General features: G+C 44.2%; 1 protein-coding gene across 1 annotated transcript in view; it reads left to right on the plus strand.

Annotated features, from left to right (window-relative positions):
* The window catches only part of cog5 (component of oligomeric golgi complex 5), a 92,126-nt gene that overhangs the window by 53,159 nt on the left and 23,052 nt on the right, over positions 1-15,915 (plus strand). The window contains exons 8-10 of the mRNA XM_029666082.2: positions 13,820-13,979; positions 14,082-14,194; positions 14,313-14,390. Of these exons, the coding sequence (XP_029521942.1) occupies positions 13,820-13,979; positions 14,082-14,194; positions 14,313-14,390 (351 nt within the window). The remainder of the gene's footprint in view (positions 1-13,819; positions 13,980-14,081; positions 14,195-14,312; positions 14,391-15,915) is intronic.

The raw sequence follows: 15,915 nt of genomic DNA on the forward strand, positions 1-15,915 counted from the left end.
CCCTGCCTGTAATGTTTTAGAAAGAACAAAACCACAAACATTAAAGCATGCCTCTCTCCGAAACAAAATCGAGACACAGCATGCAAAGCCTCTTCTCCATGGTTGCCCACCTTCCTCTAGAGAAACGCATCTAATCTTGTAACCACCAAAATAAGCCTTTCTCACTCCTGTGAATGTGAATATGCCTGCACATATGGCCTGCTATCCTCCTCACTTATAATGAGAAATGTTTGTTTTCTGTGTGATGATGTACCTTTTTGGATGTCTTCCCTGAGTGTGTGGGATCCAGTTCACACCAACCTTGTACTAGCAGCAGGCTCAGCCATAGAGATATATATTTTAATACTGCGGACCCAGGCCATCTGTAAAGAGGCAGGCTCTGCCGGCTGAATATGTAACACTGTGACCTTGGCTACATTCATATGTTCAGAATGATTTTTTATTTTACCGGGACGTCTCTTGAAATGAGAAATGTCGAAGCCATGACAGCAGCCTCACGGTCAAGTGCATCACTTTCATGTCAAGGAATAGGCCTAGCGGTGAAGGAAGCCAAGAACCTAAGCCAGGTGTTTGTGTTTACTCAGCACTGTGAATATTACAGTCCCTGCCTGGTTTAATGATGTTATCTGACATGGTGTCTATAAGGATGCAGCTGCCTGCCTGACGACAACAATACAGTAATGGTCTGTGAAGGGTGGGTTCTTCCCCTGTACTGTGTGGCTGTGTCTCAAATCAAATCAAACTTTATTTGTCACATGCGATGAATACAAGTGTAGACCTTAGCGTGAAATGCCTACTTGCAAGCCCTTAACCAACAGTGCAGTTCAAGAGAGTTAAGAAAATATTTACCAAATAAACAAAAGTAACACAATAAAATAACAATAACGAGGATATATACAGGGGGTACCAGTACCAAGTCTATGTACGGGGGTACAAGTTAGTAGAGGTCATTTGTACATGTAGGTAGGGGTGAAGTGACTATGCATAGATAATAATACACAGTGAGTAGCAGCAGTGTACAAACCAAATGGAAGGGGGGTTAATGTAAATACCAAAAACGGCACACTACTCCCTACGTAGATCACTACTTTTGACCAGGGCCCATAGTGCACTATGTAGAAAATAAGGTGCCATTTGGGAAGCAGCCCGTGTATGCTGCCACATGCTCATTAAGACTGAGTGGGGCTATTTTTAGCCTGCTCCTCTCACCTCCCGGTCGACAGCGAAGGTCTCACTACTCCTGGTGTGTGTGTGTGTGTGTGTGCGCCCAATCAAGCCAAACCAATTAGCCTGATTTTTGTTATGCCGAAAGAGAAAGATCCCCCTCGGCACCTGCTACACTGGGAACAAAAAGTGTTTGTGTATTACCCTGGGGCGAGGCAACGTGAAAACATCTCACACTGGCACTGAGCTGCCACAGAGCCCCAACAGGGCATATACTATGTATGTATTTGTATATACAATGGGGAGAACAAGTATTTGATACACTGCCGATTTTGCAGGTTTTCCTACTTACAAAGCATGTAGAGGTCTGTAATTTTTATCATAGGTACACTTCAACTGTGAGAGACGGAATCTAAAACAAAAATCCAGAAAATCACATTGTATGATTTTTAAGTAATTAATTTGCATTTTATTGCATGACATAAGTATTGGATCACCTACCAACCAGTAAGAATTCCGGCTCTCACAGACCTGTTAGTTTTTCTTTAAGAAGCCCTCCTGTTCTCCACTAATTTTATATATATATATACAGTGCCTTGCGAAAGTATTCGGCCCCCTTGAACTTTGCGACCTTTTGCCACATTTCAGGCTTCAAACATAAAGATATAAAACTGTATTTTTTTGTGAAGAATCAACAACAAGTGGGACACAATCATGAAGTGGAACGACATTTATTGGATATTTCAAACTTTTTTAACAAATCAAAAACTGAAAAATTGGGCGTGCAAAATTATTCAGCCCCCTTAAGTTAATACTTTGTAGCGCCACCTTTTGCTGTGATTACAGCTGTAAGTCGCTTGGGGTATGTCTCCATCAGTTTTGCACATCGAGAGACTGAAATTTTTTCCCATTCCTCCTTGCAAAACAGCTCGAGCTCAGTGAGGTTGGATGGAGAGCATTTGTGAACAGCAGTTTTCAGTTCTTTCTACAGATTCTCAATTGGATTCAGGTCTGGACTTTGACTTGGCCATTCTAACACCCGGATATGTTTATTTTTGAAGCATTCCATTGTAGATTTTGCTTTATGTTTTGGATCATTGTCTTGTTGGAAGACAAATCTCCGTCCCAGACTCAGGTCTTTTGCAGACTACATCAGGTTTTCTTCCAGAATGGGCCTGTATTTGGCTCCATCCATCTTCCCATCAATTTTAACCATCTTCCCTGTCCCTGCTGAAGAAAAGCAGGCCCAAACCATGATGCTGCCACCACCATGTTTGACAGTGGGGATGGTATGTTCAGGGTGATGAGCTGTGTTGCTTTTACGCCAAACATAACGTTTTGCATTGTTGCCAAAAAGTTCAATTTTGGTTTCATCTGACCAGAGCACCTTCTTCCACATGTTTGGTGTGTCTCCCAGGTGGCTTGTGGCAAACTTTAAACAACACTTTTTATGGATATCTTTAAGAAATGGCTTTCTTCTTGCCACTCTTCCATAAAGGCCCGATTTGTGCAATATACGACTGATTGTTGTCCTATGGACAGAGTCTCCCACCTCAGCTGTAGATCTCTGCAGTTCATCCAGAATGATCATGGGCCTCTTGGCTGCATCTCTGATCAGTCTTCTCCTTGTATGAGTTGAAAGTTTAGAGGGACGGCCAGGTCTTGGTAGATTTGCAGTGGTCTGATACTCCTTCCATTTCAGTATTATCGCTTGCACAGTGCTCCTTGGGATGTTTAAAGCTTGGGAAATATTTTTGTAGCAAAATCCGGCTTTAAACTTCTTCACAACAGTATCTCGGACCTGCCTGGTGTGTTCCTTGTTCTTCATGATGCTCTCTGCGCTTTTAACGGACCTCTGAGACTATCACAGTGCAGGTGCATTTATACGGAGACTTGATTACACACAGGTGGATTGTATTTATCATCATTAGTCATTTAGGTCAACATTGGATCATTCAGAGATCCTCACTGAACTTCTGGAGAGAGTTTGCTGCACTGAAAGTAAAGGGGCTGAATAATTTTGCACGCCCAATTTTTCAGTTTTTGATTTGTTAAAAAAGTTTGAAATATCCAATAAATGTCGTTCCACTTCATGATTGTGTCCCACTTGTTGTTGATTCTTCACAAACAAATACAGTTTTATATCTTTATGTTTGAAGCCTGAAATGTGGCAAAAGGTCGCAAAGTTCAAGGGGGCCGAATACTTTCGCAAGGCACTGTATATATATATATACCTACTTATTCTATGGGTTTTCTACATTATTTACTATTTTCTACATTGTAGAATTTCAGTGAAGACATCAAAACTGTGAAATAACATATGGAATCATATAGTAATCCAAAAGTGTTATACTAACCAAAATATATTTTGCCGTTCTCTCAACCAGCATCACGAGGAATGCTTTTCCAACAGCCTTGAAGGAGTTCCAACATATGCTGAGCATTTGTTGGCATATTTTTCCTTCAATCTTTAACCCAAACCATCTCAATTGGGTTGATGTTGGGTAATTGTGGAGGCCAGTTCATCTGATGCAGTACCATCACTCCTTCTTGGTCAAATACAGCCTGGAGGTGTGTTTTGGGTCATTGTCCTTTTAAAAAACAAATGCTAGCCCCACAAAGCGCAAACCAGGTGGGATGGTGTATCGCTGCAGAATGCTGTGGTGGCCGTGCTGGTTAAGTGTGTCTTGAATTCTAAATAAATCACCAACAGTGTCACCAGCAAAGCACCATTACACCTCCTCGTCCTTGCTTCACGGTGGGAACCACACATGCAGAGATAATTCGTGTCGCAAAGACATGGACCTTGGAACCAAAAATCTCAAATTGGACTCATCAGAACAAAGGACAGATTTCCACCTGTCTAATGTCCATTTCTTTGCAGCAATTCACCCACGAATGCCTGATTCACGCAATATCCTCTAAACAGTTGACTTTGAGATGTGTCTGTTACTTGAACTCTGTGAAGCATTTATTTATGCTGCAACCTGAGTTGCAGTTAATGAATGAACTTAATCCTCTACAGCAGAGGTAACTCTGGGTCTTCCTTTCCTGTGGCGGTCCTCATGAGAGCCAGTTTCATCATAGCGCTTGATGGTTTTTGCGACAGCACTTTGAAGAAACTTTCAAAGTTATTGACATTTTTCGGATTGACTGACCTTCATGTCATATTAAAGGAATGATGGACTGTAATTTCTCTTTGCTTATTGGAGCGGTTCTTGCCATAATATGGGTTTGGTATTTTACCAAATATGGCTTTCTTCTGTATTTTTAAAAATATTGTTTTTAACTTCACCTTTATTTAACCAGGTAGGCAAGTTGAGAACAAGTTCTCATTTACAATTGCAACCTGGCCAAGATAAAGCAAAGCAGTTTGACACATACAACAACACAGTTAAACATGGAGTAAAATAAACACACAGTCAATAATACAGTAGAAAAATCAGTCTATATACAATGTAATAAGTATATACAAGTATATAAGTATATACAATGTGAGCAAATGAGGTGAGATAAGGGACAATGTGAGCAAATGAGGTGAGATAAGGGAGGTAAAGGCAAAAAAAGTCCATGGTGTCGAAGTAAATACAATATAGCAAGTAAAACACTGGAATGGTAGATTTGTGCAGTGGAAGAATGTGTAAAGTAGAGAGATTAATAATGGGGTGCAAAGGAGCAAAATAAATAAATAAATACAGTAGGGGGAGAGGTAGTTGTTTGGTCTAAATTATAGATTGGCTATGTACAGGTGCAGTAATCTGTGAACTGCTCTGACAGCTGGTGCTTAAAGCTAGTGAGGGAGATACGTGTTTCCAGTTTCAGAGATTTTTGTAGTTCGTTCCAGTCATTGGCAGCAGAGAACTGGAAGGAGAGGCGGCCAAAGGGAGAATTTGGTTTTGGGGGTGACCAGAGAGATATACCTGCTGGAGCCCATGCTACAGGTGGGTGCTGCTATGGTGACCAGCGAGCTGAGATAAGGGGGGACTTTACCTAGCAGGGTCTTGTAGATGACATGGAGCCAGTGGGTTTGGCGACGAGTATGAAGCGAGGGCCAGCCAACGAGAGCGTACAGGTCGCAGTGGTGGGTAGTATATGGGGCTTTGGTGACAAAACGGATGGCACTGTGATAGACTGCATCCAATTTATTGAGTAGGGTATTGGAGGCTATTTTGTAAATGACGCCGAAGTCGAGGATCTGTAGGATGGTCAGTTTTACAAGGGTATGTTTGGCAGCATGAGTGAAGGATGCTTTGTTGCGAAATAGGAAACCAATTTTATTTTTATTTTATTTATTTCACCTTTATTTAACCAGGTAAGCAAGTTGAGAACAAGTTCTCATTTACAATTGCGACCTGGCCAAGATAAAGCAAAGCAGTTCGACACATACAACGACACAGAGTTACACATGGAGTAAAACAAACATACAGTCAATAATACAGTAAAAAAAAAAAAAAAAAAAAAAAACAAGTCTATATACAATGTGAGCAAATTAGGTGAGAAGGGAGGTAAAGGCAAAAAAGGCCATGGTGGCAAAGTAAATACAATATAGCAAGTAAAACACTGGAATGGTAGTATTGCAATGGAAGAATGTGCAAAGTAGAAATAAAAATAATGGGGTGCAAAGGAGCAAAATAAATAAATAAATTAAATACAGTTGGGAAAGAGGTAGTTGTTTGGGCTAAATTATAGGTGGGCTATGTACAGGTGCAGTAATCTGTAAGATGCTCTGACAGTTGGTGCTTAAAGCTAGTGAGGGAGATAAGTGTTTCCAATTTAAGAGATTTTTGTAGTTCGTTCCAGTCATTGGCAGCAGAGAACTGGAAGGAGAGGCGGCCAAAGAAAGAATTGGTTTTGGGGGTGACTAGAGAGATATACCTGCTGGAGCGTGTGCTACAGGTGGGAGATGCTATGGTGACCAGCGAGCTGAGATAAGGGGGACTTTACCTAGCAGGGTCTTGTAGATGACATGGAGCCAGTGGGTTTGGCGACGAGTATGAAGCGAGGGCCAGCCAACGAGAGCGTACAGGTCGCAATGGTGGGTAGTATATGGGGCTTTGGTGACAAAACGGATAGCACTGTGATAGACTGCATCCAATTTGTTGAGTAGGGTATTGGAGGCTATTTTGTAAATGACATCGCCAAAGTCGAGGATTGGTAGGATGGTCAATTTTACAAGGGTATGTTTGGCAGCATGAGTGAAGGATGCTTTGTTGCGAAATAGGAAGCCAATTCTAGATTTAACTTTGGATTGGAGATGTTTGATGTGAGTCTGGAAGGAGAGTTTATAGTCTAACCAGACACCTGGGTATTTGTAGTTGTCCTTATATTCTAAGTCAGAACCGTCCAGAGTAGTGATGTTGGACGGGCGGGCGGGCCTGAGACACCCCCATAGAGACTGCCAGAGGCCCGAACAACAGGCCCTCCGATTTGACACACTAAACTCTATCAGAGAAGTAGTTGGTGAACCAGGCAAGGGAATCATTTGAGAAACCAAGGCTGTCAAGTCTGCCGATGAGGATGTGGTGATTGACAGAGTCGAAAGCCTTGGCCAGATCAATGAATACGGCTGCACAGTATTGTTTCTTATCGATGGCGGCTAAGATATCGTTTAGGACCTTGAGCGTGGCTGAGGTGCACCCATGACCAGCTCTGAAACCAGATTGTATAGCGGAGAAGGTATGGCGGGAATCGAAAAGGTTGGTAATCTGTTTGTTGACTTGGCTTTCAAAGACCTTAGAAAGGCAGGGTAGGATAGATATAGGTCTGTAGCAGTTTGGGTCAAGAGTGTCCCCCCCTTTAAAGAGGGGGATGACCGCAGCTGCTTTCCAATCTTTGGGAATCTCAGACGACACGAAAGAGAGGTTGTACAGGCTAGTAATATGGGTTGCAACAATTTGGGCAGATAATTTTAGAAAGAAAGGGTCCAGATTGTCTAGCCCGGCTGATTTGTAGGGGTCCAGATTTTGCAGCTCTTTCAGAACATCAGCTGACTGGATTTTGGAGAAGGAGAAATGGGGAAGGCTTGGGCGAGTTGCTGTGGGGGGTGCAGTGCTGTTGACTGGGGTAGGGGTAGCCAGGTGGAAAGCATGGCCAGCCGTAGAAAAAAGCTTCTTGAAATTCTCAATTATAGTGGATTTATTGGTGGTGACAATGTTTCCTATCCTCAGTGCAGTGTGCAGCTGGGAGGAGGTGTTCTTATTCTCCATGTACTTTACAGTGTCCCAGAACTTTTTTGAGTTTGTGTTGCAGGAAGCAAATTTCTGCTTGAAAAAGCTAGCCTTGGCTTTTCTAACTGCCTGTGTATATTGGTTTCTAGCTTCCCTGAAAAGTTGCATATCACGGGGGCTGTTCGATGCTAATGCAGAACGTCATAGGATGTTTTTGTGTTGGTTAAGGGAAGTCAGGTCTGGGGAGAACCAAGGGCTATATCTGTTCCTGGTTCTAAATTTCTTGAATGGGGCATGCTTATTTAAGATGGTGAGGAAGGCATTTTTTTTTAAATAACCAGGGATCCTCTACTGATGGGATGAGGTCAATATCCTTCCAGGATACCCCGGCCAGGTCGATTAGAAAGGCCTGCTCGCTGAAGTGTTTCAGGGAGCGTTTGATAGTGATGAGTGGAGGTCGTTTGACCGCTGACCCATTACGGATGCAGGCAGTGATCGCTGAGATCTTGTTTGAAAACAGCAGAGGTGTATTTGGAGGGCAGGTTGGTTAGGATGATATCTATGAGGGTGCCCGTGTTTACGGCTTTGGGGTGGTACCTGGTAGGTTAATTGATCATTTGAGTGAGATTGAGGGCATCAAGCTTAGATTGTAGGATGGCTGGGGTGTTAAGCATATTCCAGTTTAGGTCGCCTAGCAGCACGAGATCTGAAGATAGATGGGGGGAAATCAGTTCACATATGGTGTCCAGAGCACAGCTGGGGGCAGAGGTACAGACCTGGATAGTAGGACAGAACTCTGCAGGCTATCTCTGCAGTAGATTGCAACACCGCCCCCTTTGGCCATTCTATTTTGTCTGAAAATGTTGTAGTTAGGGATGAAGATTTTAGAATTTTTGGTGGTCTTCCTAAGCCTGGATTCAGACATGGCTAGAACATCTGGATTTGCAGAGTGTGCTAAAGCAGTGAATAAAACAAACTTAGGGAGGAGGCTTCTAATGTTAACATGCATGAAACCAAGGCTTTTACGGTTACAGAAGTTATCAAAAGAGAGTGCCTGGGGAATAGGAGTGGAGCTAGGCACTGCAGGGCCTGGATTCACCTCTACATCACCAGAGGAGGAGTAGGATAAGGGTACGGCTAAAAGCTATGAGAATTGGTCGTCTAGAACGTCCGGAACAGAGAGTAAAAGGAGGTTTCTGGGGGCGATAAAATAGCTTTAAGGTATAATCTACAGACAAAGGTATGGTAGGATGTGAATACAGTGGAGGTAAACCTAGGTATTGAGTGATGATTAGAGAGATATTGTCTCTAGAAACATAATTGAAACCAGGTGATGTCATCACATGTATGGGTGGTGGAACTGAAAGGTTAGATAAGGTATAATGAGCAGGGCTAGAGTCTCTACAGTGAATTAAGCCAATAAACACTAACCAGAAAAGTAATGGACAATGCACATATAAATTAAGGAGAGGCATACTTAGTCGAGTTGTCATAAGGGTCCAGTTAGTAGTAATGTTGGTTGGTGTAACGGCGATTCAGACAGCTAGCCGGGCCATCGGTAGCAAGCTAGCATAGGATGGAGGTCTGTTTTTAACCACCTCGTGCGTTTCCGTCGGTCAATTAGTGAGGTTCTGTGTGGTAGAGGGGATCAATCCAATTGGCAAAATAGATATAGTCATAGTGGCCCAAGAAAAATTGTCCGATAGATCTATTCAGATAGCAGCTGATAAGACAGCTAACGATTAGCGGGCCGCAGATGGGCGTTGAGGTAACGTCGCGACGGACGGGCCAGTTGGATAACTCCCTCGGGCAGATAACATCGGTAGTCCAGTCGTGAAGGCCCGGGGGGGCGCCGCGTCGGCAGTAAAACGGGTCCGGATAGGGGATTGTGACCCAGGAGTGGCTGATGGAACTCTTCAGCTGGCTAGCTCCGGAATAATTGATGTTTGCTCCGGGATGGACGTAAGCCAATAGTCACACAGATAGCAGCTAGCTAGCTGCGAGATCCAGGTGTAAATGTCCAGAGCTTTCGGTTGAAATCCGGGGATATGGAGAGAAAAATAGGTCCGGTATGTTCTGGTCTGAGTCGCGTTGTACAAAACTGGCGATAGCTTTTCGAGCTAAAGGATAGCTGATGACCATCAACCGTGGTTAGCTGAATACTAACGTTAGCCAGTAAACTGGCTAGCTTCTGGCTAGTTTCTGGCTAGCTTCTGGTTAGCTTCTGGTTAGCTTCTGGCTAGCTTCTATTGTGGATTTCAGATTTGAGGTAAATAATACTTTTTTTTTTATTGGTGAGGCGGTTTGCAGGAGAGTGTTTTGAAGTTGAGTTTTTGGATAAGAAAATACAGAAAAGATATGCGAAGAAAGATGTAAATATATATATATATATACGGGACAAGACGAGGACAAAGGACAAATATCTTGGAGATATTGTATACCACCCCTACCTTGTCACAACACAACTGATTGGCTCAAACGCATTAAGAAGGACAAATTTCACAAATTAACCTTTAACAAGGCTCACCTGAAATTCATTCCAGGTGACTACCTCATGAAGCTGTTTGAGAAGAATGCCAAGAGTGTGCAAAGCTGTCATCAAGGCAAAGGGTGGCTACTTTACAAAATCTCAAATATATTTGGATTTGTTTATCACTTTTTTTGGTTACTACATGTTTCCATATGTGTTATTTCATAGTTTTGGAGGTGTACCTGTGGATGTATTTCAAGGTCTACATTCAAACTCAGTGCCTCTTTGCTTGACATCATGGGAAAATCAAAAGAAATCAGCCAAGACACTATATATATTCCTGATTTCTTATTTTTTTGCACATTTGTCACACTTAAATGTTTCAGATCTTCAAACAAATGTTTATATTACACAAAGATAACCCAAGTAAACACAAAATGCAGCTTTTAAGTGATAATTTGATTTATTAAGGGATAAAAGCTATCTGAACCTTCATGGCCCTATGTGACAAAGTAATTGCCCCCCCCTTGTTAAATCATGAATTTACTGTGGTTAATCAAATTTTTTGGGGAAAGCTGAGTTCCATTTCACTAGCCACCACCAGGCCTGATTCCTGCCAGATCTGTTGAGTCAAGAAATCACTTAAATAGAACCTGTCTGACAAAGTGAAGTAGGCCAAAAGATCTCAAAAAGCAAGACATCATGCCGCGATCCAAAGAAATTCAGGAACAGATGAGTATCAAAGTAATTGACATCTATCAGTCTGGAAAGGGTGACAAAGCCATTTCTTAAGCTTTGGGACTCCAGTGAACCATGGTGAGAGCCTATATCCACAAATGGAGAAAATTTGGAACATTGGTGAACCTTCCCAAGAGTGGCCGGCCTACCAATATTACCCCAAGAGCGCAGCGACGACTCATCCAAGAGGTCACAAAAGAACCCACAACAACATCTAAAGAACTGCAGGCCTCACTTGCCTCAGTTAAGGTCAGTGTTCATGACCCAATCATAAGTAAGAGACTGGGAAAAATGGCATCCATGGCAGAGTTCCAATGCGAAAACCACTGCTGACCCAAAAGAACTTAAAGGCTCGTCTCACTTTTGCAAAACATCTTGATGATCCCCAAGACTTTTGGGAAAATATTCTGTGGACTGACGAGACAAAAGTTGAACTTTTTGGAAGGTGTGCGTCCCGTTACATCTGGCGTAAAAGTAACACAGCATTTCAGAAAAAGAACATCATACCAATAGTCAAATATGGTGTTGGTAGTGTGATGGTCTGGGGCTGCTTTGCTGCTTCAGGACCTGGACCACTTGCTGTGATTGATGGAACCATGAAACATTCTGCTCTCTACCAAAAAATCCTGAAGGAGAATTTCCGGCCACCAGTTCATGACCTCAAGCTGAAGTGCCCTTGGGTTCTGCAGCAGGACAATGATCCAAAACACACCAGCAAGTCCACCTCTGAATGGCTTAAAAAAAAAAAGTGGCCTAGTCAAAGTCTGGACTTGAATCCGATTGAGATGCTGTGGCGTGACCTTTAAAAAGGCGGTTCATGCTCAAAAACCCTCCAATGTGGCTGAATTAAAACAATTCTGCAAAGAAGAGTGGGCCAGAATTCCTCCACAGCGATGTGAAAGACTCATTGCCAGTTATCGCAAAGGCTTGATTGCAGTTGTTGCTGCTGAGGGTGGCACAACCAGTTATTAGGTTTAGGGGGCAATTACCTTTTCACATAGGGCCATGAAGGTTCGGATAGCTTTTTTTACCTTATAATCATCACTTAAAAACTGCATTTTGTGTTTACTTTGGTTATCTTTGTGTAATATTTAAATTTGTTTGATGATTTGAAACATTTAGGTGTGACAAATGTGCAAAAAAAATATGAAATCAGGAAGGGGGCAAATACTTTTTCACAGCACTGATATATATATATATATATATATATGTGTATCCATCATGGCCAAAAGTATGTCGGCATGCCTTCTAATTTGTGAATTTGGCTATTTCAGCCACACCCATTTGCGGACAGAGCTGCTGTTAATGTGAAGTGGAAACATCTAGGAGCAACAACGGCTCAGCCGCTCAGTGGCAGGCTACACAAGCTCACAGAACGGCACTTCCGAGTGCTGACGTGCTAAAAATGGTCTGTCCTTGGTTGCAACACTCACTACTGGGTTCCAAACTGCCTCTGGAAGCAACTTCAGCACAATAACTGTTTGTCGGGAGCTTCGTTAAATGGGTTTTCATGGCCAAGCAGCCAAGCGTTTCCATGGCCGAGCACACAAGCCTAAGATTACCATGCGCAACGCCAAGCGTTGGCTGGAGTGGTGTAAAGCTCGCCGCCGTTGGACTCTGTAGCAGTGAAAACTCGTTCTCTGGAGTGATGAATCAAGCTTCACCTTTTGGCAGTCCGATGGACGAATCTGGCTTTGGTGGATGCCAGGAGAAGGCTACCTGCCTCAATGCATAGTGCAAACTGTGAAGGTTGGTGGAGGAGGAATAATGCTCTGGGGCTGTTTTTCATGGTTTGGGCTAGTCCCGTTAGTTCCAGTGAAGGGAAATCTTAACGCAACAGCACACAATGACATTGTAGACGTTTCTGCGCTTCCAACTTCCAATAGTTTTGAGAATGCCCTTTCCTGTTTCAGCATGACAATACCCCCATGCACAAAGCGAGGTCCATATGGAAATGCTTTGTTGAGATCGGTGTGGAATAACTTGACTGGCCTGCACAGAGCCCTGCACACACCTACCCACCTGACCCGGACGGACGCTGCAGAGCTCGCGCTCGCAAAGAACTGATCAAATATCGCCCCTCGTCAGTTAGTGTATTTCTGTGTGTGTCATGCACGGACGCATCCTTTTTATCCACAGCAAACTCTTTGGCATTAGAAATACTGCGTCATGGCTTTGGACATGATAACAGCATGGTTTACTCAACACCTGTGTCACCCTATTGACCAATCCATGGACTGCAGACATGAGACATATAGTGTCACGCCTTCCAGACGGCTGGGGTCGAGGCTCCATGACAGGGTCTTGACATTATCACATCCACCAGCTGACACCTCACTGGGCCGTGAGCTCTGGCGCTGGCTTCCTGATTATGACCCAGCTGGAGCTGACTTTAGGGGCAGTTTCCTAAATGGCCCTGAGTTAGGAATGGAGAGAGTTGAAACTGTGTTTCCAAGAACTCGTTAGGCCAGAGAAATGAGATGGAGAGGGAGGGAGCTAGAAGACTGGGGTCTGACCTCAATCTCTGTTTCATGTGTGCAACAGCGAGGAGAGAGGGGAGGGAGAGATGGGGAGGGTGTGAGCGGTTTCTGGATGATGGTGAACAAAGCTCCTATGAGTGCTTGTTCCTTAATAAGAGCTGCTATCAGACCCTACTAGTAATTACTCACACACAACCATGCACGCACACACACTCACACCGAGAAATGTCAGAGTACTTGCGTATCCTGATCTTTTCCCGTTAGCTGAGGAGAATTGTTGAATATGACCCATTTTTTAGACCACCCCCTCCCTTGCGTATAGTGACGTCAATCGTCTGAACTTTGTGTGTGTGTGTGTGTGTGTGTGTGTGTGTGTGTGTGTGTGTGTGTTTGTGTGCCAGTCGGTACGTGTGTTTCTCTACCCTGGGGCGGCAGGGTAGCCTAGTGGTTAGAGCGTTGGACTAGTAACCGAAAGGTTGCAAGTTCAAATCCCCGAGCTGACAAGGTACAAATCTGTCGTTCTGCCCCTGAACAGGCAGTTAAAATAAGAATTTGTTCTTAACTGACTTGCCTAGTAAAATAAAGGTAAAAAAAGAAAGAAAACCAGAGTGTGATGTACATTCCATTCTGTGTGTCTGTCCAGTCAGTAGAAGTATGTCTGACGTGTATTTAGTTGGTTGATTGGACTCCACTGTGCTCCAAGACTGACTGTCTCAGACTAGATAGGGTTGGAGTTGAATGACTGAACCTGACACACACGCACACACCAACTGTCTCCTCTCCTCTGTGTCCCCATGTAGAACCCGACTCAGGTGGGCACGGCCCTCCAGGTGTTCTATAACCTGGGCAGTCTGAGGGAGACCATCAGTGGGGTGGTGGAGGGCTACCGGACCACCATACAGGACAACGTCACCACCGCCCTGGACATCAAGGGACTCACCCAGCCCACTGGCAACAGAGGTAGGTGGGGTTAGGGGGTGAGGAAAATAGTGTTTCAGTTTTGGTACTCTTGTCCTGTGTAACTTTTTCACCCGTGTCATTTCGTGTGTGTGTGTGTGTCAGGTGCGCCAGGCAGAGCGGTGATGCCAACCCCAGGTAACACTGCAGCGTTCCGAGCTGCTCTCTGGACCAACCTAGAGAAACTCATGGACCAGATCTGTGCAGCTTGCGGACAGGTATGCCTTTACCTTTGCAGATATTTTCAAAGTAAATGTGCACATTTTTACCTGCTGAAGTAGAGTAATGTACCTAGTCGGGGAGTACGGAGTTAACATGTAACCTCTCTGTGTTTAGGTGCAACACCTCCAGAAGGTCCTGACGAAGAAGAGAGACCCTGTCACTCACGTCTGCTTCATCAGTGAGATCATTAAGGTGAGACGCCATGTCCTCATAAAAGGCCTGTGTATTCTTGCCCCTGAACTGTCATCAGCACACCCTTCCACAACATCTATTCCTCTACTACCGGGGCGGCAGGTCGCCTAGTGGTTAGAGCGTTGGACTTGTAACTGAAAGGTTGCAAGATCGAATCCCCGAGCTGACAAGGTAAAAATCTGTCATTCTGCCACTGAACAAGGCAGTTAACTCACTGTTCCTAGGCCGTCATTTGAAAATAAGCAAATGTTCTTAACTGACTTGCCTAGTTAAATAAATATATATATTTTTTACTCTTGGCATATCATTCTCTTCTCTTTTGCCTTCCCCTGCCTACCTCTTTCCTCTCCTCTCTCCCTCTCCCATTCCCCTCTCTCCATCCTGATCGGTCCGTTACTTGGGCCTGTCCTAAACCAGACCTACCCAGGCTTTATTGACTCTTGCTTGCATCAGCAGAATGCTGGGCTGTTAAGCAGAACAGCTTGGAGGGACTTGAGTTATCTAATACAAGCTGAAAGAGATTCAGCTGTGCCGATTTTCTTTCTTACAGGAGCATAGACCTCTTAATTTGCTCCCGCTCCTCTCTTTCTCTTCCTTCCTCCCTCGCTCTGCTTCTATTCCCCCACCCTCTCATTCCCACCGTTGTCACGCTCTCTCCATCTGTCTCTCCATCTCTCTTTATCCTCTATAAAAGTCCACAGTCCTATAATTGTCCTTTTATATTCAGGACAGCAGTCGACCTATTAGCAGCTTGCACCAATTAAGATCTAGTGTGTGTGCGCATGCCTGTGTGCGTATGTTTAGAAGTAGGACATACACATGGTCTGTTTTGTGTTGAACATTAGCAGGGTAACATTGATGGACTGTGTGTCTCCATTCTCTTTGTGTTGGGCAACAGGACAGTGTAAAACAAGGGGGGGGGGGGCAATGTATGGCCCTCCGGGCACTTCAATCCGGCCCGCGAGACATTACATTTTTGTTTTTAAATACGAATAATAATTTATTTTTAAACCCAAACATTTTTACACTTTTTTTCTCTCCCCAATTTTGTGATACCCAATTGGTAGTTACAGTCTTGTTCCATCACTTCAACTCCCGTACGGACTCAGGAGAGGCGAAGGTCGAGAGCCGTGCATCCTCCGAAACACGACCCAGCCAGGCCCCACACTGCTTCTTGACACAATGCCCACTTAACCCGGAACCCAGACGCACCAATGTGTCGGAGGAAACACCGTACACCTGGCGACCGTGTCAGTGTGCATGCCCCCGGCCCGCCACAGCAGTCGCTAGAGCGCAATGGAACAAGGAAATCTCGGCCTGCCAAACCCTCTCCTAACCCAGACGATGCTGGGCTAATTGTGCGCAGCCTCATGGGTCTCCCAGTCACGGCCAACTGTGACACAGCCTGGGAACAAACCCGGGTCTGTAGTGATGCCTCAAGCACTGCGACGCAGTACCTTAGACGAGGAGGCCCCCGCAAATTGATTTTAACAAACAAAAAAATGTCCCCCAAAAAATGCGGCCC

This window comes from Oncorhynchus nerka, linkage group LG8, assembly GCF_034236695.1.
Source record: "Oncorhynchus nerka isolate Pitt River linkage group LG8, Oner_Uvic_2.0, whole genome shotgun sequence".
NCBI lineage: Eukaryota > Metazoa > Chordata > Actinopteri > Salmoniformes > Salmonidae > Oncorhynchus > Oncorhynchus nerka.